Here is a 27,966-nt window from a genome sequence, read left to right as displayed (position 1 = left end):
TCTCAGCAGTGATATGTCTCCTTTTGTTTCATCGCTCCATAAGCTGTTGTGTTTGGTGTCTGCAGCCAGGATCCGGTCTGATGTAAGGTACTCAGGACTACAATCACTTTGTCTGTTTCTTACATTGATTCTATTTGATCATGCTTGTAAATAAGCACCAGTAATGTCATTTTAATGCTGCTTTGTTTGAAGTGGAATTGAACCTGGGTTGGAATAACAGCCTGTGAGGAAGTCATGTGTCCAGGCTGACGGAAAAACTGACATAACATTAGGGTTTTTTTTTTCACCCCCGTCTATCCATCCATCCATCCATCCATCCATTCATTCATTTTCCATACCGCTTATCCTACAGTTGCAGCAAGCCTGGAGCCTATCCCTAGGAACTCGGGGCACAAGGCGGGGGACACCCTGGACGGGGTACCAACCCATTGCAAAGCACAGTCACACACACATTCACACACTACGGACTATTTACAAATATGAAAATGCCATTCAGCCTGCAATGCAATATCTGTGGACTGGTGGAGGAAACCCGAGTGGCCAGAGGAAACCCCCGAAGCACAAGGAGAACATGCAAACTTAGAGTGGAGGCGGGATTCGAACCCCTAACCCCAGAGGTGTGTGGCAGATATGCTAGCCACTAAGTCACCCTGCTTCCTTCTCCCCCACTAATACTGTTTTATTCAAATTCACTTCAAAGAGTAGGCTGTGATGATGATGTGAGATACCACCACATATGATGTGATTCTGGATATTGAAGACTCTACCGACTATCTTTTCCTGATCAGTTTAAGAATAATGAGCTATCTAATCACTCAGGATAAATTCTTCTACAAAATATTAGATTTTGTCTTTCCTTATTGCTGAGGTGGTACCATCAATTGTACTATATCTGTAGTATGTATCTTGTATCTGAGATAATGCATGTGGTGTACCTTTTTAATACTTCATCTCAAAGCTAATTAAAGGTAAGTCAGTGGTTCAATTGACCCTTACATTATTTTAAAGGTATACTACATCATGTTTCCAGGTTAAAGATACTTTTGATGGTACCACACCATATAAACATGTGGTATCCAACACTTCAGCTTTTACTCGCATAAGGAGATGTCGCTGTACCTTGAGTTTCTGAGGTTATTAGAAGATTTTAGTCATATTACTTTTTTCCCCACTCCTTGGATTAATTGATATGGCTTTGGGAGCCCTGAGCATAGCTGTAATTGCTTGTGTTGCAGTGAGACCTTTGAGCGGTAGAGAAGTGGGTCCCTCCACAAAGGAGGAGTTGGCTTTACCAGCTCGGTAAAAAGGTTTTAAAACATTAGTGATGGTCTTTCATCTCTTAACACATTGCTTTGACATGATGATTTATTCAATTATTCAAGCTGATTGCTCATATGTCAGACCCCCTGCACACCCTCTTTCATTGGGATTGCATCTCCTTTCTTTGATGAATGGATGCAACATTTAGTGAGAGATTTAGGTTGGTCAAACATAACAAAGACACTCAAAAAGTGTATGTTGCAGTACATCAGTGAGACGGTCAACATTATGTTTCTGAATGTTATATAAATGTGAAACATTTAAGGACTCCTTTAGGTCAGAGAGATCAGATATTTTTCTTCAGTTCTTTTGGTGGTGTCTTGTGTTTGATTCTTCTGTTTCTGAAAGATGATTTTATCTGTTCGTGAAGACAGTCATGTCTGTTTATTTTATTTATTTATTTATTTTTTAAGATATCCAGCTCTCTGAAAGGTAGGTCTTGTGATAGCTGTTTCTCTGATCCTATTCACTTTTGACTGCTCACAGCAAACTGCATGAGCCATCTTGAACGTTTCATGCCTTTATGGTGTTAAGACATGATGCAGAATTTAAGTGATTAGACACCAGGCATATTTCAATTAAATCAACTACAGCATGACCATGGTTATTTAGACTTTTGAGCTTGCTACTAATGATAAGTGCTGAATTAAATGCAGTTGCTTTAATGGGCTTTCAAACTTATTTAAATGAACATGGAATTTAGTTTTATAGATAAGCTATGAGTGAAAGTACTTAGAAAATAATTAAAAACCCAGTTTCAGTAATTAACATTAGGATGTTGCTGATGTCCCATTCTCACTCAAACTGCAGAAAACTGAGTCAGAGGTGTGACGGACGGAGTGCTGTTTTAATCACGCTTTTCCTGAGTAATTTTTCAATTCACACCTCCTTGCTAACTGCTAATTAGCATGAAGTGGGTAAAAAGGAAAAACAAAACATCAGAGGGTGTTGGTCCTGTAATCAGGAGGCTATCAGGTGCTCATACAAACAATAAGCAAGGTATTTATAGGTCATGTGCAGACCATGTAAATGCCACATATGTCTCTCGTCCCTGTTTTCTATCAGCAGATAATACAACAGTTACCATGGCATTAGATCTAATGTAGTAGCTTGTAATGGAGTCTGTGGGGAAGAAGTTCAGAGGTGCTGTCTGATTTCCACAATTGTGTCATATTTGGGAAGCATGAAACCGAGTCATCAATAATTAAATAGGATCTGCTTTGTCTGTAGTTATTTCAGGGGGAAAACATCATCAAATTAAATTACATCAGAGACACAAGTGTGCTTAACAGATTTAAAAGCATTTGGGCTGTGCATATTTATTGACCAGCAAATGGCCTGAGGGAACTTGGGCAGGATAATGATCTAGTGCCCCCAACATAATCTCTGTGATGAAATTATAGACTCATTTCTGCTGGACTTGCATTTATAATTTCTTGGGAAATGATGGAAAGAATGGAAATTTGGAAATGGAAATTTCAGGACTTTGAGTCTTGATATTTAATACTGGGGCACTTCTCCATATCATTTTGGAAAAGATGCATAATAACGTTTAGAAGGAAATAATAATGACGATACATTATTATCTGTGGAGGGAAATGTGCTCAAAATTATTAATCAGTTGCTCAGATGTACATTATACTTCTGATGGGTTTTCCGGTGTATTTCGGCATCGATTCTACAAGTCTCTGGAACTGTACTGGAGGGATGAATGCTGTTTTTTCCAGAATATATTCCCTCAAGTGGTGTTTTGATGATGGTGCTGGAGAGCGCTGTCTAATAGATTGGTCCAAATTCTCTCATAAGTGCTCAGTTGCGTTGAGATCTAGTGCTTGTGGAGGCCAAAGTGTCTGACTTTCATCCACATCAATCAATATATACACACGCAGCACTCGTGCATTGCTGTAACTGTAAAGAAATGTGTTTTGATCAGTGGTTTGGTGTTCTACCAGAATTCATTCAGTGTTTCATTACCACAGCATGCTCATAAAAAAGGTACTCTTTGATGAAATCATGAGATGCAGATGTGTGGACACCCATGCTGGCACAGTGAGAGGTGTTAACTGAGGGAAATGCGGGGGGAGGACGGACGCCGAGAGAGAGAGACAGAGATAAACTGAATGAAATCCAGGCAATGTCTGGTTTATTGAAAGCAGTTATGTAATATGTGGAGAGGAAGACAGCATCTGGGGTGCTTAGAGGGATACTTCACATTAGAGAGAGAGAGAGAGTGCAAATAAAGGAGAAAAAGAGAGATAGATAAGATGGATATAAGAAGATAAGACCTAAAAGAGACAAAGGAGTAGCAAAGGAGTGAAAAGAAGATGAATCCGAGGGGGATGTAAGTGAGTGAATAAGTCAATGTTAATCCCATTATCCCTTTTAGTGCACTCCTTCTCACCATCTATAGTTCGTCTGCATGGATACTCGTCTAGGAAGCCACAGGAGGAGCAGTGACTGTGATTTAAAGACATCATGTTTATTTTACTTATTATTAACTGCATTAATGCTCCATTTACTCCATATTAGTGTGCAGTATTTCACAACTAATGTTATTTATCTTATGGGTGTAGTTATTTAGGCAACACTCAGAGACTATATCAGTTTGTATTATTCAGGCTGAACATAACCACAGAGTAAAGCCTCAATCTGTCTTCCCTTGCCTCTGTGTCCTGTGGTGATACCTCCAGACTGATGCACTGATCCAACCTATAGCTAGAAATTGTGTAATTAAGGAATAAAACATGACAGGGTGTGCTGTTATAGACCGTATGATCTCTGATGGGGTGGTGTGATGTTTTCTATTATATTCCTATGACCGTATGTCCTGAAGTGTTGTGACAGCAACTTGCCAACACTACTAACTAACAATTGGTTTATTAAAGAATGACACATCATACTCTTTATCCATTTCTAGTTACATTTAATGAAACGAGTTCATCTTTTATTTCTTATGTTCCAGCAGCAACAGTCTGTCTCTTTTTTTTTTTTTTTTTTCAGATTCTTACAGTATCTGATTCATGCTGTTTTATAGTGTGTCGCAAAAAGTCTCTATACATAGTGGAAATTAAGACTTTTTTAGCAAAATATAATATATCATATTTTTTTTTTTTTACAGGTTTTAAAACATTAGTGCTGGCCTTTCATCTCTTAACACATTGCTTTGACACGAGCCTGATGATTATACAATTATTCAATTATTCAAGTTGATTGCTCATATGTCAGATCCCCTTGCACACCCTCTTTCATCTCCTTGCTTTGATGAATGGATGCAACATTTCGTGAGAGATTTAAGTTGGTCAAAAGACACTCAAAGTGTCTGTTTCAGTACAACAGTGAGACAGTCAACATTATATTTCTGAATGTTATATAAATGTAAAATGTTCATCTTATCCTCCTTGAATCACATTCAAACAAACTATCAGCGGGTACTCATCTATGTTTTTTGTACATTCAGATTTTGGTACACGTGTGCACCAGACAAACACGACCTATAATGGGAGGTATACTCGTGTTCTCTCGGCTGTGAATATACATACGTACGTACGTACGTACGTACGTATATATATATATATATATATATATATATATATATATATATATATATATATATATATATATTGTGTGTGTGTGTATGTTGAATTATATGGATTTGCCGAATCCTTTGAAAATGTTTTTGTTATGCCCTGTCCTTTTCAATGTGCAGTATAGGTGATCTATTACTCATATGGGCAAGGAATACTGATGCTGATGTTTTGGTAATTTCTGAAACCTGGCTTAATAAGTCAGTTTTAGATAATGCTATTAATATTGAAGAGTATAATTTAGAAAAGTATATTTAGAACTGATCGACTAAAAAGAGGAGGTTGGTTAGCGATTTATATTAAAAAAAAAATAAATACGAGGTAACTTTGTTGCTATCTAAATCATTATCTAAACAATTTGAACTCTTGGCAGTTGATGTAATCTTTTCAAAGACTCTGGCCTTTACTGTAGTAGGCTGTTATAGACCTCCATCAGCAACAAGTGAATCCGTTTCATAATTTCCCCTCTGCACCTCCTGAACAGGCTTGGGAAAGCATGTTTTCAAACAATCCACATCAGAGAGGAATGATTTCTAGGATGTATGATTTTATTCTGCCGTTAGGTAGTCAGTCAAGTTTAACATAGGGTCCATTTGTCTAAGTCGAGACTTTCTGTAATATATCCAGAAGTAGAGGACAAGTGTGATAAATTCCATGGCTCTCCCTGTCACCTTGGCCATATGTTTTTCTTTTGCCCTGGTCTCTATGGTTTTTGGACTGGTTTCTTTATTATTATGTCCACTATTCTCGGAGTAGATTTAAAACCTTGCCCATTGATTGCTATATTTGGGATTCCTGATGCCTCAGTTCCATTAAGCTCTGCACAAAAAGATACGATCGCTTTCACATCCCTAAATAGCAAGACGTTCCCTACGGTTGCATTGGAAGTCTGCTAAATATCCATCCATCTCCCAGTGGCTAAAGAACGTGGTGGTTTTTTTTAAAACTCAAGAAAATAAGGTATACGATGAGGGGTTGTACTGACAAGGGTTTTGTTTTTGTTTTTTTTGTTTTTTTATAAATGGCAACCCTTTATTTCATATTTTATTGAGTTACGGACACTGCCCTCTTGAATTGTTGTGCCTGTTGTTGGGTTTTATTATATATAATATATATTGTGTGTGTGTATGTGTGTATGTGTGTGTGTATATATATATATATATATATATATAAAATGCAAAATCAGATATATATATATATATATATATATATATATATATATATATATATATATATATATATATATATAAAATGCAAAATCAGATATATATATATATATATATATATATAAATATATATATATATATATATATATCTGATTTTGCATTTTATATATATATATATATATATATAAAATGCAAAATCAGATATATATATATATATATATATATATATATATATATATATATATTTATATATATATATATATATATATATATATATATATATATATATATATATATATATATATATATATAATATATATAATATATTGGTTAGCCATGATCATGATGAGCCGGGGTGGGGAGGGGGTTTGGTTGATTGTACTCTTTGATTTTCTTTTTCTTTTTCTTGTCTACACTTTGTATGTATGTGTGTATATGTAACAATAACAACAAATGAGAATGGTATTGTTGCTATGTGACAGGAAGTATGTTTCCTTTCTCAATAAAAATATTGAAAAAAAGGAAGAAATATTGTAGAAGGACCTGAAGCAAGCAATTCATGTGAGGAAACCCACCAACATCCCAGAGTTGAAGCTGTTCTGTACTGAGCAACGGGCTAAAATTCCTCCAAGCCGATGTGCAGGACTGATCAACAGCTACCGCAAACGTTTAGTTGCAGTTATTGCTGCACAAGGGGGTCACACCAGATACTGAAAGCAAAGGTTCACATACTTTTGCCACTCACGGATATGTAACATTTGGATCATTTTCCTCAATAAATAAATGACCAAGTATTTAAAAAAAAAAAAAAAAAAAGAATCCGTTTCATATTTGATGGATATTTTTTACCCATGTTGAATTTTTAAGGTAATAGTATTTTTTTGGGATTGGAGATTTTCATTGGAATTGACTGCAGCCTTTATCTGTAGAGGTTAAGTTCTTTTAATATTCAGCAACTAGTAAATACACCAGCTAGATTAAACCTAAAAATGCCAGATAAATCATCACTTCTTGATCCTATTTTTTACAAATGTACCTCATGGATATTCAGCAGCATCTGTCTATGCACATATTGGTGATCATTGTGCCATTGCAATAGTTTGAAAAGCAAAATCACGTAAAAGAAAACCTTGTATTATTACCAGTATGTCTCAATTTAGTGAACAAGGTTTTGTTCATGACCTTGCTCGGTTTGATTGGGAGAAGATTTTGTTGATTCCAGATATGGAGTGTGCCTGCAAGTATTTTTATGAAGGGCTCATGACTATTATAAATAGACATGCTCCTCTCTAAAAATGCCGTGTAAAGGGTTGTGACAACCCTTGGTTTTCACCTCCGTTATCAAATTTGATTCATGAGTATGATGTTACCTGGGCTAGAGTGAGGCACTCTGATATTCAATCCGATTGGCTTTGTTGTCGACTATATAATAGATGCACAGTGATGACTAGGAGAGCTGATTACTTTTTAAATGAAACAACTTGTAACTTAAACAAGCCCATGAAATGTAGGAAATATATTGACTCCATTTCAGGGGCAATAAAGGCTGCAGAGCTTCGCTTATACATAATGGATAATTCCATAAAAATCTCGGATAGAGGAGAGATGCTTAATTATTTTAATAAACACTTTGTTGCTGCTGGATCTCTATTTCAGGCACCTAAAACTATAGAAATGAACAATGATATGGATTATAGAGGAAGACACTTATTGGACGTTAACTTCAGTTTTAAATAGTATACTATTTGTCAGGTTCAAAAAGCTCTTAAATTATTGGATATAAAATATAATAATATAAGTCAGCTGTTCCTGATCAATTAGAACCACTATTTTTAAAATTAGCTGCAGATTTTATCGCCGCTCCTTTCACATATATTTTTAATCTATCGCTGTGTTTAAATGAAATTCCAAAAATTTTGATATCTGCTTTATTATATTAAGGTGGATGTGAAGCTGAGGAGGAGTTTATCACTAAAAGAGGAGCTATCTCCACAATCTGGAACTGGTCTGATTACAGAAAATCAGTTTTACTTTTAGATCAATGTTTGTGTTTCTGAGGCTCTCAAGATCACAGCTATCACTTGCAGCCAAAAACAGTGGTGCATGGTACTATATTTATATCGTCACTGATATCGTTATCGCAATAAATACCAGAAAATATTGTGATATAGTTTTAAGTCCATAGCACCCATCCCTACTTCTGGAAAGAAGATTTTTAATCTAAAAGTTTTTACCTGGTTAAATAAAGGACAATGAAAACATTTAAGGACTTCTTTAGGTCGGAGAGATCTTAATTTTTATTATTATTATTATTATTATTATTATTATTATTATTATTATTATTATTTATTTTTAGATTTTTTTTCATTTCTTTTGGTGGTGTCTTTTGTTTGATTCTTATGTTTCTGAAGGAGGATTTTATCTGTTAGTGAAGACATTGATATCTGTTTGTTTGTTTATTTATTTATTTATTTTAGATATCCAGCTCTCTGAAAGGCCAGTACTTTTACTTTTAGTTCTTGTGATAGCTGTTTCTCTGATCCTATTCACTTTTGACTGCTCATAGCAAACTGCATGAGCCATCTTGAACTTTTCATGCCTTTATGGTGTTAAGACTTGATGCAGAATTTAAGTGATTAGACACCAGGCATATTTCAATTAAATCAACTACAGCATGACCATGGTTATTTAGAATTTTGAGCTTGCTACTAATGATAACTTCTGAATTAAATGCAGTTGCTTTAATGGGCTTTCAAACTGATTTAAATGAACATGGAATTTAGTTTCTTTTTGTTTTTTTTTAAGATAAACTGTGTGTGAAATTACTTTTAAATTGATGAAGGGGTTTTGTTTTGCACTGAACTGTAGAACTTTCCAAAAGGTTCTCCTCAGTATTAGCCTAATTAAAAACTCTGTCTCAGTAACTAACATTAGGATGTTGCTCATGTCCCATTCTCACTCAAACTGCAGAAAACTGAGTCAGAGGTGTGATGGACAGAGTGCTGTTTTAATCACGCTTTTTCTGGGTTATTTTTCAATTCACACCTCCTTGCTAACTGCTAATTAGCTTGAAGTGGGTAAAAAGGAAAAACAGAACATCAGAGGGTGTTGATTCTGTCATCAGGAGGCTATCAGGTGCTCATACAATATATATAATATATGATATATATATATCCTACAATAAATAAATATATATGTATATTCTTTCAGACATACTGCTGATCCATCGTGCTGAAAACTTCTAGTTTTGTTTCATCGTGCCACAGAACAGAATCGCAAAACTTTTGTGGCTTATTTATATAATTTTGAGCTGACATTTCTTGTGCTTTTGGGTCAGTAGTGGTGTACGTCTTGGAGTTCTGGCATGGAAACCTTCTGCGTTTTTATATATATTGTGTGTATGTGTGTGTGTATATTATATTGTATTGTATTGTATTGTATTATATTATATTATATTATATTATATTTTATTTTATTTTATTTTATTTTATTTTATTTTATTTTATTTTATTTTATTTTATTTTATTTTTTTATTTTATTTTATTTTATTTTATTTTATTTTATTTTATTTTATTTTATTTTATTTTATTTTATTTTATTTTATTTTATTTTATTTTATTTTATTTCATTTTATTTTATTTCATTTTATTTCATTTTATTTTATTTTATTTTATTTTATTTTTCCAGTCTTTAAGAATGCCTTTGACAAAAGAAGAACGTATTTAAATCATTCTCATGGCTGTATCAGGAAGCTGTCCCAAAGTTGGACTTTAGCAGGAAACATGGCAAGCACATCACACATGATATTGTTGCCAAACAAATTGAAAAAGACTGGAAGTGTTGCGGACCAACCAAGAAGTGGACGTCCACGAACATCCACTGACATGGTGCTGGTGTAAATAGTCCCCTACGTATGGGGACTTTTGGGATAGCATGTACTAAATGAATCATCCTTCTGACTAATCGGATTCAAGAATTCAACATCATTGTGGTTTAAGAGTGAGTTATTACACTTCAGTCGATCATCCCTTTACCTGTGCTTTTATGAGTCTACACTGTGGAGTGTGTCACCCTGATTGAATGGCCATGTTTTTATTGTTGGTTGCTTTTATGCTGAATTATAAAGCACCCGGAGGCCTCCAGTATTTTTTTCCTTTTTGCCCTTTAAAATGCTGAAATGTGCATTTTGGAGATTGCTGTTATATCAGTCAAAGCTAAAATATTTATTACATTGTGGTAGGAGACCAAACTTATTTTAGCTCTCAGCCTCTCCACCATACCATTTGAAATTTCAGTGGACCATTTAATCGTTTTTTCTGTTTGTGTTTCTTCTGTCATCCATGCTGCATTGCCTGGATGCTGTTATTTGAGCAACTGGAATTTAGGAGTTATTTGCAGAGCTGGCTTAAGAGAATAACGAAGCTTAGACAAACATTAACGTTATCTCCATATATGCATATGTACTGAGCTGGGCCCCCCTTCTATTTGCCTGTACCCTCTTTTGCTGTTCTGTCCATCTTTCTTTTCTTCTTGGTCCAGGTTGCATGATGTCCTCTCTTCCTTCCAGCTTTCCTTGCACAATTCTTTCTTCTCCGGTGGATCTAAGAGACTCTCCATATACCAAGGCCAAGAATAACTCAATAGAGACTCTGTCTCAGACTCAAGCCTGGGGAAACCACTAAACCATTTAATTTGGACACAAAGTGTGTGTCAGAGGTCATTCTGTCTTTTGTGTATGTGTGCATGTTAAGAAAAATGTTGCACAGGCCTACAACTCAACCACAATTGCATTATTTACCATCCTTGTCTACTTAAATTTACATGAAGAAGAAAGATTAGATTCCTGGCTTATTGCTTGCAAATCTGCCCACATCTCAAATCCAGTTATGTGTGATCTGGTCGATCCTAATGAAGCAATGAAATAATAATGATCAGCGGTGTCAACAGTGATGAAGTCATTTGATAAAAAGCACAATACATTATTGCTCATTAGTGTCCCTTTAGATAATGTTAGATAATAATTGTTCTTTTTTTTTTTGTTTTGTTACAAAGGATTTAGGATTAAATAGATTAATGGTCTTTCCCAGTTCCCCTTCAGCTCTTTGCTGGGAGCTCAGTGAGGGGGTCAAACGCAGGCCTCTTAGTCTGAATTGATGCCAAGAGCATCATCAAACGCTCACTGTTTTCTCTCCACCAGATGCACTGCAGAACTCCGTGTGAGCCTCTGAATTCTGTAGTAAAGCTTGGGCTTGAAAATAATACAGGGATACAGAATGATTATTTGCAGTGAACAAATATTCACCAGCTTGATCATGATCATGAGTGCTAATGGTGATTGCTCCTATCAGCCATCAGATGCCTGATGAGTCACAAACACATACAGCATCTGGTGCAGCATTCACAGAAATCCATTAAGGATCCAGGAAGACGTACAGAGATCCTCACCTACATACAGGTGTATCTCAAAAAATTAGAATATCGTGGAAAAGTTCATTTTTTAATTCATGTAATTTAATTCAAAAAGTGGAACTTTCATATATTCTAGATTCTTTACACATGAAGTGAAATATTGCAAGCCTTTTTTTATTTTAATCTTGATGATTATGGCTTACAGCTCATGGAAATCAAAAATCCAGTATCTCAAAATATTAGAAAAAAGAATTTATAATACAGGAATGTCGACCTTCTGAAAAGTATGTTAATTTATGCACTCAGTACTCGGTCGGTGCTTAAATCCTTTTGGATGAATTACTGCATCAGTGCACCGTGGCATGGAGGAAATCAGCCTGTGGCACTGCTGAGGTGTTTGTTATGGAAGCCCAGGTTGCTTTGATAGCAGCCTTCAGCTCGTCTGTATTGTTGAGTCTGGTGTCTCTCATAGATTCTCTATGGGGTTCAGGTCAGGCGTGTTGGCTGGCCAATCAAGCACAGTAATACCATGGTCAGCAAACCAGTTACTAGTAGTTTTGGCACTGTGGGCAGGTGCCAAGTCCTGCTGGAAAAGGAAATCAGCATCTCCATAAAGCTTGTCAGCAGATGGAAGCATGAAGTGCTCTAAAATCTCCCGGTAGACGCTGCATTGACTCTCGACTTGAGAAAACACAGTGGACCAACACCAGCAGATGACATGGCATCTCAAATCATCACTGACTGTGGAAGCTTCACACTGGACTTCAAGCAACTTCGATTCTGTGCCTCTCCACTCTTCCTCCAGACTCTGGAATCTTTATTTCCAAATGAAATGCAAAATTTACTTTCATCTTCCCCATGATTGTGGTTGTGTGTACTGATCCAGACTGAGAGATTAAAGGCTCAGGAAACCTTTGCAGGTGTTTTGAGTTAATTAGCTGATAAGAGCTCTTCTCAGGATGACATTTCTGTATTATAAATACTTTATTCTAATATTTTAAGATACTGGATTTTTGATTTCCATGAGCTGTTAGCCGTTTGTTTTAATCATCGAGATTAAAACAAACAAAAAAAGACTTGAAATATTTCACTTTATATATAATGAATCTAGAATATGAGTTCCACTTTTTGAAAAAAAATTACAGAAAAAATTTAACTTTTCCATGATATTCAAATTTTTTGAGATGCACCTGTATAGTAAGACGTATTCTCCATCACTAATGACTTTTATTGTCATATATACTGTACATAATAGTAGTAATACATTTTAGTACTAATAGTTTTTTTTAGTTTTTATAGAAAATAGCGAAAAGTGAATATATTGCATTTCTTTTTTTCGAGTAAAAAACAGTTGATAGTTAGTCAGTGACCATTCCTTCTCAGCAATCATGTAGTTATTAAATACATTTTTACATAATTTTCACCAATTCATTCCAATTTAGAATTTAGTACCATTTCCCATGCCATGATGATGGTTTTTTTTTCATGTTGTAGCTGAACATAGTTAAAATAGACCTCTAAATGTCCTTTTCCCTATACATGAGCTCACAGATGGCCAGAATCGATTCACTCTGATGTCTTGTTTTTCCCCCAGAGAGCAGAGCCATTTAGATTCTCTTGAACCTCCTGCCATGAATGTCTGTGGTATTATTACGGTTTGAACGTGCAATGAAATGTTGAATGTGTTTACCGTTGCACCACCAAGGAACTTAAACATTCTGTGCTCATGCAGAGATCTGTTATCACCCTGCTGCACTGTTTGTTGTCTCTCTTCGTAAGATATACTTAATTATTTTATCTACTGTAAAACACAGATGTTCTATGGTATATTTATTTTTCATGAAATATTCTACACCTTGGAGTGGAGTGAAAGTCTGTGAATCTACCAAAAGCATTAATAATAATAATTGAAGTATGATTTGCTAAATAATAGATCAAGCATCGCATTAAACCTTTTCTCTATAATGTAAGGGGATTTTAAACATTTTAATGCTTTTGGGATGCTCGGCTCATTTCAGGCAGGTGGCACAAATAGGGCAGTGATATCCTTTACCAGTCCATACAGGATTTTGCTGAGTGTTTATTTATTTTTTGTTTTTATGATTGTTGCGGCCAAAAATGTTTGATTTTGCTGTGGCTTTTTTTCAAAATTTGCAGAGTTTTTTTTTTTTTGTAGAAAACTACTTGACTTGGTGAAATTGCAATTGCACAAAATAGTTTTTTGTTTTTTTGTCTTTCACAGTGATGTTTGTTGATAAATGAGACCTTTTAGCTGTACTCCTGCTTGATGCATGTAAATCAAAGAGGGCTTAGGCTGAATGTGCGTTGTGATGATGTCACATGACGCATCTTGGCCCAAACCGGCAGAAAATCTGCGGTAATTTATAAAAAAGCTTGATTTTGTGTTAATTTCTGCGATGCAAAATCGCGAACTCCTGGTGGGACTGACTTACTTTCTTCGCCGTTAAAATTCCTGCAACTTTCTGCCAGCTTGTTTCTTTGGGAAGTATTTTTTCTTTATAATTCTAGCTTTAGGCAAAGATTTTAGTCAATAAACTGAATTATTCTGTTTATTTTATACATATTGTACATAATTCAGATCTGAACATAAATGCACAAATAAACACCAGACAAAAAGAAACGCACAGTTTTGGATATAGATAGATACACATATTAGAGTGCTGATCTCATTCAGGTCAGGAGAAGGGGAAAGCCTTCCAGTACTAATGGATTTTGGAGCAGAAGCTCTCAACAGGATTAACGAGGTTGAACAGAGCCATGGCCCTGTTGCTCAACCTAAACACACACACACATGCACACACTCTGGCACAGAATCATACACACACTCCTTCCTGTTTCTTGTACATACACACTGACTCCTCTCAGCAACTCTGAGATTTCACCTCAGGATACCTCCATCACTTATCGGCTCTCTGGGCCATTGATGCCAGGGAAACGTGCACTGTGCTGACTGCTACAGAATAAGGAGACTCCGGTGTATAAAGTTACTCTTTTATCTTTGTCACTCGCCTGGCTGCCTGTGGTGTCTGCCTGAAAAACTGGAGTGAGTCAGTGTTTTCTGCAAGTTCTGCAGTTCATTTTGTGTGTCAAACCTTACTTTGTGTCTACGTGCCTTGTTTATGAATGTGAATGAATAGTGTTTTATTCATCTGTTTCCATGTATGCCAAGATTTTATTGATACAGGATACATTTCTAGATTGTCATTTCTGTGAGGATTTGGATTGTTTTGGTTTTTTTTCCTTCTCAGTTGCACACTAGCAATTAACAGAGAATGCATTTGAACAGTGTAATTTGTGTTTGGTCTAGAGTCACAGATGCTCGATGCCTGCTCTGTGACCAGTATGATAATGACTCGTGGTTAATGTGAAGTGCATTAGTCTAAAATGTAGATTTCAGCACAGTGTACACTCATCTTGAAACAAAAATGCTGATAGCAAAAGGCATTAATGAACTTGTCCACCTTCATTTAGAAATGTATGGAAGTTTGATAAACTAGTGAATCAAGTCTTACAAGTATTTTATGCAGTAGAGTGCTCTAGTAATGTATCGAATCCCATTTTAAGTAAAATTTTTGTTTCACATCAAAATACTTGCTTCTCCTGCTGCCAGATTTACACATAATTAAGAGTTCATTTGTGTTGTAACAGCAGGAATCAGAGAATGCATTTATAATTTGCAGTGGTAAAATGTAGAATGTATTTCCTGGAGTAACAAGATGTCAGATGCTTTCTTATGTGTTGTACACACAAGCTTATATTAATGCACTTGTTCAAATATGTTCTTGTTTCTATATTAAAAGATGATTCATGGGGACGCTGTGCCCTCCATATAATCTAAGACTAATAACAGAATTAAAAGCCATTTTGTTATTTAACAGAAAATGATTAATCATTGGTATGGGTAAGTTTTCTGTGAGATGTTTATTTAACCTATGGAAGGAGACTCCAGTTTCAGTGTCGAAATTTTCCACACTGGGAGAGTGTTCATGATGGAGGAAAGTATGACAAGCTGTGTTTTTTTTGTTTGTTTTTGTTTTATTAAATTCAAAAGAGAGAAAGAAAAATGACACACTGGTATAAAAGAAAGTAAACACTGTGCTGATGTAGGAAAATAATCTGAGCACTTCATGTTCGTCTACATCACACCATCCCAACGTTTGTTATTTTCCTGTAACTGCATACTGTCGTTTTATTCCTTGTATTGAATGTGTTCAATATGTTATTAAAGGTCTTGTTTATATTTTCAGGTGTTGGTTAACCTTGTCGTAATGGGTGCTTGCTTGAACCAGCATGCATTGGTGTTTTTATTTTATTTATTTTTTCTTTAAGCCTTTTTTTGGTCACAAATGACCTTCTATTTCTTTTTTTTGTTAAGTGTTCTGTATTGTAACTAAGAAGCCTTTATGAATTTGCGTACCCTTCTTGCCAGGGTGCCTAGAGTACCGAATCGGGACATACATCAGAAGTAGTGTAGATGATTGATCGATCAAATGCTTTCACCATAGAATGTTTACAAGTTGTCACCAAACTCGGACAGGCACTTTTCTATCAGACGATATAGCACACCAAAAGTACTGCAAAGGTTTCTCTCTCTTATAAAATGTACTTGGATTTAGGAGGCAGAACACACTTTTATCAAACAGTTGGATATTTGTGTTTTTTAACTTCTTTCTTTGGTTTATTTTTTCCTGATTTTACATTTCAATGATTATTTTTGCCTGTGTTCCATGTAAAATCTGTCATCAAGTTAGGCCAAATCCCTAGCTACTTCCACTTCACTATATGTTCAAAACTATAGGAGGACATCCACCATCTTTTCCCTTCAGGCTTTGTTGCTCGTTTTTGTTTTTATTTGCTCCTTGAAGAGTAAGTGAGGAAAATGTACAAAACATCGTCAAGGAATTTGTCCATTACATAACCCCCTCGTCCACCCGCTATTTTTCTCTCGTCACTCTTTTCTCTGCCTGTCTCTGTCTGTCTCTCTGCCTGTCTCTGTGTCTCTGTACGTCTCTCTCTGCCTGTCTGTGTCTCTCTGCCTGTCTCTGTGTCTCTGCCTGTCTCCCTGCCTGTTTCTGTGTCTCTCTGCCTCCTGCTCCGCCTGTTGCTCTGTATGTTGCTCCTCTCTTCCTCTACTTTTACTCTCTATTTTGGTCCTGTTCTTTCCCTTTCTTTTTTCCATTTTACTCACTGCATCTCTTCATTTTGCTTTTTCTTTTCTTTTTTACTTTCTTGTTTGTTCATTCATTCATTCTTTCATTCATTCATTCATTGCCCACCAACCTTCCCGTTCTTTTGGCTGCATAAAGATTTTGACACCATTATCTATATTTTCACTTAAGTATCATTTCTCAGTACTTTTTCTCGCCCCTGCTTTCTGAGTGCTAACAACGGAGATTCTTTCCATAAATGTTAAATAAACATCTACACACACAAATCTTCACTACATCAATGATTATACGTTTGTTTTTAGTTAAATAACAGCACAATTAAAGTTAAATTAATTTAAATTATGTGGGGCACTGGCCACATACTGTAAGTCCCTGTGAATGAGCTGTTATTGTAGATAACGTATTATAGCGATTTAAAAACGAATCAAAATGAAAACACCTTCTGACCAATCAGATTTGAGAATTCAACAGCAGTGAATTAGACATGGCTTGCATTCACCCCCTTGGCATTTTTCCTATTTTTGTGTCATTTGATTTACACAAGATGCCTACCACCTTGAAGATGCAAAATGTGCACAGGATGTGTCTCTGCCTCGCACCCAGCATTCCCAGGATTGACTCTGGACTAACCTGGACCCAGAGCCAGAATAAAGCCATTTTTTGTCTTCCGCCTTCATTTATGCATTTCTCCGCGTCCTCTCTGGCTGTCCAAGTTGAAGTAAGGAACGAAGCTTTTCAGCGTTGGTGTGCTGAATTTCTCAGTATAATGTATCTGCTCACTATCCTGTAACTGCTCCTCCTCCATCAAGGAGGGACAGGTGAGCGTCTCCCACAGGCGCTGCTTGATCCTGCGGCCCAGCTCCATGGAGTAGCGACATGGCTTTCCTCTGGACATCGCAAGCGTTGGATCCACCACTGAGTGATAGACTCTTTGGTACTCTGGAATGCTTAGACCGTGGATCATAAGTACTCGATTATGGCAAAAATCATAATCGCAATTATTCCTGTCAATATTGAGATCACGATTATTAAACACGATTACTTATTGACTTTTAAAAAAAAAACAAAAAAACTTTTTATTGTATTTTTAACAGTGGATTTCCTTGAATATAATTCAACTGAAAAAAAGAAATGTAAAACACAATTAATTAAATTTGTTTAATTAAATAAATTGTGGAGCACGTCACGTGACTCATTTCGGCCTTCTTTTATATCTTTCTCCGCTTCCTCTATGGCTGTTCAGGCTTGGGCTCTTGACTGACGTCAAAGTGAGGAGCGAAGCTTTTCAGCGTTGGTGTGCTGAACTTCTCAATATAATTGATCTGCTCACTATCCTGTTCCTCCATCAAGGAGGGACAGTTGAGAGTCTACCACAGGCGCTGCTTGATCCTGGGGCTCAGCTCCATGGCGTACCGGTGGCTTTCCGGTGGATGTTGCCAGCATCGGATCCACCACTGTATGGTAGACTCCTTCGTATGCTTAGACCGTGGATTGTAAGCCTGATGGAGCTCGTCCCTGGGGCAGTGGCAGCAGAGGAGGCTGATTTTGTATGGATTTCAGGAAGTTTCTGCAGCTCTTCCTCTTGTACCGCTTCCCTTTCCCTCCTGTTTGCAGTCTGAACCAAGAAACATGACGAGAAGTTTCAATCAATCTCATTTATAAGCATGTCTGATCAGCTTCTCCAAGTGTTCATTTACTGTACTCTACACAAAGTAAAGAAGTGTTTAGGCCTGGGCGGCTGTGGCTCAGGTGGTAGAGCGGGTTGTCCACTAATCATAGGATTGGCGGTTCAATTCCCGGCCCACATGACTCCACATACCGAAGTGTCTGTGGGCAAGACACTGAACCAAAAATTGCTCCTGATGGCAAGTTAGCGCCTTGCATGGCAGCTCTGCTACCATTGGTGTGTGAGTCTGTGTGAGTCTGTGTGTGAATGGGTGAATGAGACACAGTGTAAAGCGCTTTGGATAAAAGCGCCATATAAGTGTGCCATTTTTACCATTTTGCCTGACGCAGAGGGTTGGAATGTTCTCTCTTTATTCCTGCAGTAGGTATGATCTAGAGATGACATTTCAGAGTCTTCCAGTACAATTTGTCATTTTGAAGAAATGATCAAATAGTCTTGGAGAGCAATCTCACACGTCGATATCTCACTCTAAACTCGGTTTGTGTTTAAAATCAAATACAATTCTTTAGAATTTTCGAACCAGAACAGAACATTTGTGGCCTCATAGAATGCTGAGTTCAGTTTGTTCATCAGTAAACCATCAAGAAAATAACAGGACAGAGAGTTTTGAGATGATTTACCTCTATCATTCACAAATTATTATATAAATAATAATAATAATAATAACACACACAGACACAAAAGCCAATTGCATTTTATATGCAAGAATGAGCCGAATGAACAATTCATTATCTTGTATGAGGGAAAGTGTGTGTGTGTGTGTGTGTGTGTGTATGTATGTATGTATGTATGTATATGTATGTGTATATATATATATATATATATATATATATATATATATATATATATATATATATATATATATATATATATATATAAATATAAATATACACAACTAAAACAACTAATGAATATCCTATACACAATGAATTAAATCTCTAAACTACCAAAAGAAAATGGCAGAAATGCTGTAAAGGCACCCAGTGTGAATTGCACATATTGCTGTTCTGGCATTTTCACATTTCAGTACTTTCAAATTTACCCATGTTATTGCGCACCAGGTGATGTCACTTGGGGAAGTAAGGCTTACTCTCTCTGAGTACACCTCCAGGGTGTGTGTCAGTAATGTCAGTAATGGTGCTGCCCCCCCTCTCCTCATCAAGAAGGGGATGTTTAGACATTGTTGTAGATGTCTGTGGGGATTAGGAGGCCAATAGGGTGGAACATAATTGCCATTACAGCAGACCAACACACACATGACAGTAAAATAAACTCCTCTTGCTCTGCTCAGGTGAGCGTTGTCCTGAACCTGTATACTATGCTTTTGTTTTAGGCCTGGTGCTTAGTTTTCGTCTAGACCTATTTATAACTAATAAGTTGTCAAGCGGTTTTAAACTTTTTTTTCTGTCAGTTGTACTGTACATATAACTGATTTGCTGTACATGAGCTGCACTTTTATATGAATGTATCATCTCTGGCCCACTGTCATGTGTTCCTTATATAGTGTGTGATACAATGGACATGACTCATTCACTCTGAATTTATCTGGCTTTGGATATACCCTTCAATATAATGCACAGACTGCTGAAACCCTCTCTCTGTGCTTCTCAGTGCCCTGTGTAAAGAAATGTATGTGATGTTTCATGCTCACTAGGGTGTGTTGTGCTTCATCATGACTGACATGTAATCATGCTGCAGATGAGACTGTTCTTCTCTCTATTGTGGCCTGCTGAGGAGCAAAAGAGCTGGAATGGATCACTGGAAAAAAAAAAAAACCCCAAGTGAGGTGATTAGGTTTCATCGTTACATTGCGGTGGAGGTCTTGTTTATTGGTTTCAGCTCTCAATAGTAACGTCTGTGAGAGTTTGGTATAGGAAACAATCCTGTCTTTAAATCTTTTCAGCTTTTAATTGCATTTTAACATTGTTCAAATGGATTTTTGTTTTGCGTGTTATAAGCATATTTCAAAGCAGCGTGGCAACGACATTACACCATTATCTCCCTTGTTCACATGCCTCATGTGTTGGAGAGGATGGGAGGGGTGAGCATTGATCACAAAAAAGAAAAGAAAAGAGAAATGTAAGGTGAGCTAAGGCACTGATTGGTTCTAGACCTGTTGCCATGGTGGCGGGCCTTTCTCTCATTTGCTAAGTGCAATAGAACCGAAGGCATCCCATAATGCTGCGGTTGTTATGACAACAGACAGGAAGTGAGACATTGTTAAGGTTATGCTGCAACTTTTGGTTTCTTTGATGCTTTCAGGCTACCCCAGTGACCTCTACTGTCTTTGTACGGTTTAGCTTTGCTCTTAAGTATCTAAAATGATGCAGGATAGTGACTCATAAGTATAATTGTTCTAAATTAACCTGACACAAAACTAGGTAAATCTAGTGCTCAGAGTTTTTTTTAATTTTTTATTTTATTCTCTTTTCTTATCGCACAGGAAATGAGGTGGCAGTTTTCTCATTTGAAAAACACACACGACTAAAGCAGCTTCAGTTCACAGCCAGTTCACTGATGGAGCCACAAAGATAGAATTCTTAAAAGGGCCGATGTTCCTTAGGGTGCTTCTTGTACTTCTATCACCTGTATGATTTTCTTGGATGTGCAGGACGTTTGATGTTTATGTTTTTGTTTTGTTTTTTTGTGCGTGAATCATGCTGTTAAGCACTTCCCGATCCGGATCAAAGAAGGATATCTGAAGGAGCCTAATCCTAGCATCTTTATTTCCTCTTGTGTCTCTCACTTTCAGGGTATTTCAAGTTGCACTGCAACAGTGCTGTCTCATAGTTAAGAGAAACAGCATCCATTAGACTAAACATAACTGTCCTTTTAGCTGTAGTATATTTCTCACACAACAATGTGTTTGTGTGTATGTTTGTGTCCCTGTTGTGAATGTGCAGCCCCTATCCTCCTCTAGTGCTCACACACACACACACTCCGCAGCAGAGTTACACACTGATGCGCATGCTACAATTGATCAATATGACACCGCTACTAAATACATCCCCTGAAACACAAACACACTCAAGGCTGTCTGAGCTCACTGTCTCAGTGAAAGGATGTTATTCCATGTGTTGACGTGACTAGATCTTAAATCTTTATAGAAAAAAGCTTGCATAGAGAATGCTCTACGGTTTAGGCCATCTTCAATAAGTGCTGCAAAATGTTGTTTCTCGGTTTACACAGTGCATCATGCAGAATTGTTCACTTGTGTTTTTCTTCCTGTAGTTATGAAAAAGCAGTAAAGCCACACTGGGCTGTGAATGTTTATTCTTCAGCTCTTAGTTCTGTTTGGGAAGGAGTCATTTATCAAGTATTTTCTAGTTGAGTAATCACTTTAATTAGAAGAGTTTTCGATAAAATGTACTTCCTAAAATTTCAGGAACGCAAAGCAGGGCTGCACAATATATTATTTCTGTTATCGCTATATTCGTGTAGCAGTATCCTGTGGTATGTAGATGTGCACTGCACTCTAACAAGCCTTGTTTTTATTGTGAGATGTGAACAGTCCAAACTCTGAGAACTGCCAGATAAGGTTTCTTTGATGTGATCGAAAAAAAATAAATAAATGAGCGCAGGTTAATTTTTTAAAACCTTACACATAAGGTCTTGGACAGTTTGCTTTATTAACTTGCACGGCGTGTTGCTGTTGCAGTGTGTAGCAGTACTGTATAATAGCAATGCTATTTTTGTCAACGTCTTACAGCTCCGATCCAAAAGCAGTCACATACAGCTGTCGAACAGAAGCTTTCTAACCCAGCACATCACCACTAGGTCATTCTCTACACACCCTATTCATTCATTCAACATCTTTAGTAGCTGTTTTATCCTGAGCAGGGCTGCAGTGGATCCCAGGAATGCTGGCCATGAGGCAGGAATACACTTTGGATGAGTTCTGCAATTAACAACAAGCAGTAATCTAATGCAGTAGGCATACTCACTGTTTGCTGGTAATAAACTCTGTGTGGTTTGGGCTTGTCTAGGAGTTTCAGCAGCTCTTGAATGTGATTTTAATCATGAAAAGGTGCATCTAATGGCGTGAGATGTGCCATGTCAATTTGGAAGCATATTTTGTTGTGAGATGGTGGGAAAACTTTTATATTAGGCATCTCTGGAAAAGGGTGTAGATCTAGAAACAGATTATAACTTTCATATCACATTATGTAAGGTCTTTCGTCCTCTAAGAAAGCTATATTTTTACAACCTCAATTCCAAAAAACGGTGGGACACTGTGTAAAATGTAAATAAAAATAGAATGCAATGATTTGCAAATCTCATAAACCCATATGTTATTCACAATAGAACATAGAAAATATAACATATCGAATGTTTAAACAGAGGAAAGGTACCATTTTAAGAAAAAAAAAAAAGGTAATTTTGAATTTGATGGTTGCAACACGTCTCAAAAAAGTTGGGACTGGGCAACAGAAGGCTGTAAAAGTAAAAAGAAACAGCTGGGGGAACATCTTTCAACTAATTAGGTTAATTGGCAACAGGTCAGTAACATGATTGGTATAAAAAGAGTATCTGAGATAGGCAGAGTCTCTCAGAAGTAAAGATGGGGTGGGAATCTGGATGGAAGCATATGTTGCTCTAAAACCTTTTAGAGCAACTTTTTTTTTTCCTTTTTTTTTTAGAGAACCTTTTTTTTTTGTTTTAAGTAAACATTAGATTATCTAATCAAGTTTGACCATATATTTAGTAAAGCTTGGACTATGTGTTGCTGTTATTTTTAAAATGGCATTGTCATATGACCACCATGACTCCCCTCTCTTTTTTTTTTCCAGGTGAATCTCCTTGAATGGGAAATTCCTCTTGACTTTTTCTGACCCACCTGACCCCACTGTTCCGTCCCACTCCATCTCTGCCTGCCATAAGGTCCCCCACGTGATCATCATGACCTCCATGGCACAGCTGCTGGCCTCTAAGCTCGCCCCACTGTCTCAGGTTGGGAGCAGAGACAGTCTTTTTAGTTGTGACGAGGAGATCGAGCGGCGCTATGAAGTTGTCCCTTCTGTTGTCTGCTCCATGTGCTGCCTCTTCGGCATCATCTATTGCTTCTTTGGTATGTGGCTTGGCATGTTGAGTGGACAAGATGGTTGTGTTCTTTTACTTATGCTGAAAACCACAAAGTTGTATTAATCCATTTATCTTCAGTCGACTGTGAAAGATAAGATGATTTTAGTGTGTGTGTGTGTGGTAGGAAACACACACACGTCACTCTGAGCAGTTTGAGCCTAACGGGTGTTGATGTTTCGCTACACTGCACAAAGCTGTTCACTTCAAAAACTCAGTTCACTTAATAATCCTCTGAATTTGATAACGCTGATGCCCAGTGATTGTTCCTGTCCATTACATAAGCTTTATCACTTTCACTGGACTGTGAAATTTGCCTTCATCATCCTTCATTCCCACTGAGAAAGGGTCAGTGAAGAACTAGCAGAGGTTAGAAGAGGAGACTTTGTGACAAATAGCAGCTTAAACGCTTAGCTTCTTCATGAGCACACACACTTTGTGTTTCTCTAAACCACAGGTTCCCAACCTAACCCCCTGTCCTGCACTATTTATTGTATTGATGCTGATAACCTCCTTGAACAGCATTGATAAACTGATACTGTTAACCTCCTTAGTAAACTCCATAACTATTTTCTATCATTTTCTTTCTCCCATTTTTTTTCTATTTCTTTTTTTTTCCTTTCTTTTTTTTAACATTGGATGACTTGAAAAAGACAGTAGGATGGTTTAAATATTAACATGTTTTTTTTTTTGATAACTATATATTTATTATGACAATGCAATTTCAATCCTCACATCCATTTAAATCAAATAAATTATTCTTCTTTAAACTTGAATTATGTTACATGCTTCATTTATTTAAATTAACTGTAGCAAAATAAATCAAAGAACAAATTTACCAGTTCAGCAGGTGTTTTTTAAATTTTATTTATTTTCTTGAGGCATATAAACCTGTAGCTATTGTGCAGTGCAGAAGAATAGGTAATTAAACCTGAGGTAATTAAAATTGTTTCACATGCACTGAGCCGGTGAGCAGCTGTGGCTTTGTGTAAAGGCATACTTGTTTTTATTATTATGTGGTTGATTAGAAGTTGTGTGGAAGCAGCATATTTCCTGGATCCTGTCAGAAATGCATTTTCCACAAGCCCATGGTGCTATTTGTGCAGTAGTTTTACAGCAAATACCATTTTAAAGTAAGATTTGAAAATCTTAACTGGATGAAATTGTATCAGTGTCTTTTTATATATATATATATATATATATATATATATATATATATATATATATATATATATATATATATATATATATATAATATTAGTATCTCACAAAAGTGAGTACACCCCTCACATTTTTGTAAATATTTGATTATATCTTTTCATGTGACAACACTGAAGAAATGACACTTTGCTACAATGTAAAGTAGTGAGTGTACAGCTTCTGTAACAGTGTAAATTTGCTGTCACCTCAAAATAACTCAACACACAGCCATTAATGTCTAAACCGCTGGCAACAAAAGAGAGTACACCCCTAAGTGAAAATGTCCAAATTGGGCCCAATTAGCCATTTTCCCTCACTAGTGTAATGTGACTTATTAGTGTTACAAGGTCTCAGGTGTGAATGGGGAGCAGGTGTGTTAAATTTGGTGTCATCGCTCTCACACTCCCTCATACTGGTCACTGGAAGTTCAACATGGCACCTCATGGCAAAGAACTCTCTGAGGATCTGAAAAAAAGAATTGTTGCTCTACATAAAGATGGCCTAGGCTATAAGAAGATTGCAAGACCCTGACACTGAGCTGCAGCACGGTGGCCAAGACCATACAGCAGTTTAACAGGACAGGTTCCACTCAGAACAGGCCTCGCCATGGTCGACCAAAGAAGTTGAGTGCACGTGCTCAGCGTCATATCCAGAGGTTCTGTTTGGGAAATGGACGTATGAGTGCTTCCAGCATTGCTGCAGAGATTGAAGGAGTGGGGGGTCAGCCTGTCAGTGCTCAGACCATGCGCCACACACTGCATCAAATTGGTCTGCATGGCTGTCGTCCCAGAAGGAAGCCTCTTCTAAAGATGATGCACAAGAAAGCCCGCAAAAAGTTTGCTGAAGACAAGCAGACTAAGGACATGGATTACCAGAACCATGTCTCGTGGTCTGATGAGACCAAGATAAACTTATTTGGTTCAGATGGTGTCAAGCATGTGTGGCGGCAACCAGGTGAGGAGTACAAAGACAAGTGTGTCTTGCCTACAGTCAAGCATGGTGGTGGGAGTGTCATGGTCTGGGGCTGCAGGAGTGAAGGTGCTGACGGTGGAAGAGCACAAGGTCTCTAACATCCACCAGCTACGTGATGTCGTCATGGAGGAGTGGAAGAGGACTCCAGTGGCAATCTGTGAAGCTCTGGTGAACTCCATGCCCAAGAGGGTTAAGGTAGTGCTGGAAAATAATGGTGGCCAAGAAAAATATTGACACTTTGGGCCCAATTTGGACATTTTCACTTAGGAGTGTACTCACTTTTGTTGCCAGCGGTTTAGACATTAATGGCTGTGTGTTGAGTTATTTTGAGTGGACAGCAAATTTACACTGTTATACAAGCTGTACACTCACTACTTTACATTGTAGCAAAGTGTCATTTCTTCAGTGTTGTCACATTAAAAGATATAATCAAATATTTACAAAAATGTGAGGGGTGTACTCACTTTTGTGAGATACTGTGTGTGTATATATATATGTGTGTGTGTGTGCGTGTGTGTGTGTGTGTGTGTGTATGTATGTATGTATGTATGTACATTTGTATGTATGTGTGTGTGTGTGATCTTTGCTTTTGTATGTGTTCATAAAGAAATCCTCCTCTCCTCTCTCAGGCTACCGCTGTTTTAAGGCTGTAATGTTCCTCACTGGCCTGATGTTTGGCTCCATCATCATCTTCATGCTGTGCTACAAGGAACGAGTAATGGACACACAGCTGAGCGTGGAGGCCAGTGTGGGCATCGGGCTGGGAATCGGCACGCTGTGCGGCCTAGTCACCATGCTGGTGCGCAGCGTGGGGCTCTTCATGGTGGGCCTGCTGCTAGGCTTGCTGGTGGCTCTGGCCTCCCTGGTGGTGCTGGAGGAATTCTACCACCCGCACACGGTGTGGCTGCCCCTGGGTGTGCTGCTCGGTTCTGGCATGCTATTCGCCGTGCTCACGCTGCAGTGGCAGCGCTGCTTCACCACCCTCTCCACGGCTGTGTTTGGTTCAGCCATCGTCACAGTCACTGTGGATTATTTCGTGGAGCTGTTTGCGCTCACGCGTTACATCTATGAAAGGGTGAAGGTGGCTCCGGCTCAGCCCGTATGCTGGTACACGTGGGTGGTGATGGGCGTGTGGCCTGTGCTCGCCCTGCTGGGGGTCCTCATTCAGTGGAAGGTGACTGCAGATGGATATTCGCACACCGAAGGTAGGGTTCAGCACCTATCGGCCTGCTCTCATGGAGCTTCAGTTTCTTATCTATTGCCGAAATCAAAATTTCACATTTGTTAGGAGGGTTACTGAATAAGGGGATGAATGGAAAATTTTAAAAAATGCCTCTTTCCTCTGGCAATAATAGAACTCAAAGTTGTGAAGAAATGTAGGCTGATTCCATGATTGTGGTGCCATTTGTGTCCCACTGATGATATTTACGAATGTGTATGTAAATAAAGATAAGACATCTAAAACAAGTAATGTGTGCTTCACCACATCCTATGTGCATGATGCAGATAAATAACTTTAAACCTATTTACAGCACTTTTACTTTATCTGTCCCACCCCACTATAACTACACTTTAAAATAGTCTTATAATCTTCGAAAATACTTCAAAAATCAAATATTATTTTTGCATTAATGTTTGAATATTTAAAATCTCATGCCTGAAACATCCTTTTCCATGAGCCATCCATTACAGGTTATGAAAACATTTCAGTCATGTACGTTTTAGTCGTGTCACACAACCTGAACACATTCCCCCCCTTTGAAATATCTAGAATACTAGAACAACAGAAAGTTGCATCATGTGAATTTCCTGAAGATCATGGGAAGAAGAAAAATAAATGATCCTATTCCTATTTCTTTATTTTCACTGGCATTGTGATATTAATGGACACGATCATTTTGAAAATTCAACATTGTTGCTCAAGAATTTATTTAAGTAAATCGTTAGCATGTTCTTAATGGCCTGATGCTATTATCATGGACTCTAGGACTGCATTTTGTGTATTTGATTTTTATGTTAAAAATAGTGAGACACCTCACTCTGAAACCTTTTACCTGAGATGCCTGAGGGTTAACGCATTTTTGAATGGTTAAATGTATGGGGGGTTTTTTGTGTTTTGATTTTCTTAAATACATTTTTTTAGAGATACAAGGGAAACCACAATCAGGGAATCATGCGACCCATTTCTTGCATGTAGAAGTAATAGCAATGATAAAGGATTGCGATTTCATTGATGTTGCTTCCTCAGGGTTTATAAATGTTACATAATATGCACTACATTCCATTACTGACCAATGTGGTTCAATGAAGAGCAGAGGACTATAATGATGCTCTATTTCTGACTGTCCTACTTAATTATT

General features: G+C 37.3%; 1 protein-coding gene across 2 annotated transcripts in view; it reads left to right on the top strand.

Annotated features, from left to right (window-relative positions):
• Nucleotides 1–27,966, top strand: part of tmem198a (transmembrane protein 198a) — a 34,950-nt gene that overhangs the window by 1,058 nt on the left and 5,926 nt on the right. Inside the window, exons 2-3 of one of the 2 annotated variants that reach the window (XM_053627259.1) lie at nucleotides 23,146–23,423; nucleotides 26,236–26,811. In XM_053627259.1, coding sequence (XP_053483234.1) covers nucleotides 23,255–23,423; nucleotides 26,236–26,811 — 745 coding nt within the window. In that variant the 5' untranslated portion in view covers nucleotides 23,146–23,254. Of the gene's footprint in view, nucleotides 1–22,226; nucleotides 23,424–26,235; nucleotides 26,812–27,966 lie in introns of those variants that run through there. The other variant, XM_053627258.1, reaches the window with a different exon arrangement.

The sequence above is a fragment of the Ictalurus furcatus genome, chromosome 6 (genome assembly GCF_023375685.1).
Source record: "Ictalurus furcatus strain D&B chromosome 6, Billie_1.0, whole genome shotgun sequence".
Classification (NCBI taxonomy): Eukaryota; Metazoa; Chordata; class Actinopteri; order Siluriformes; family Ictaluridae; genus Ictalurus; species Ictalurus furcatus.
This window is presented reverse-complemented; position numbering and strand designations above follow the sequence as displayed.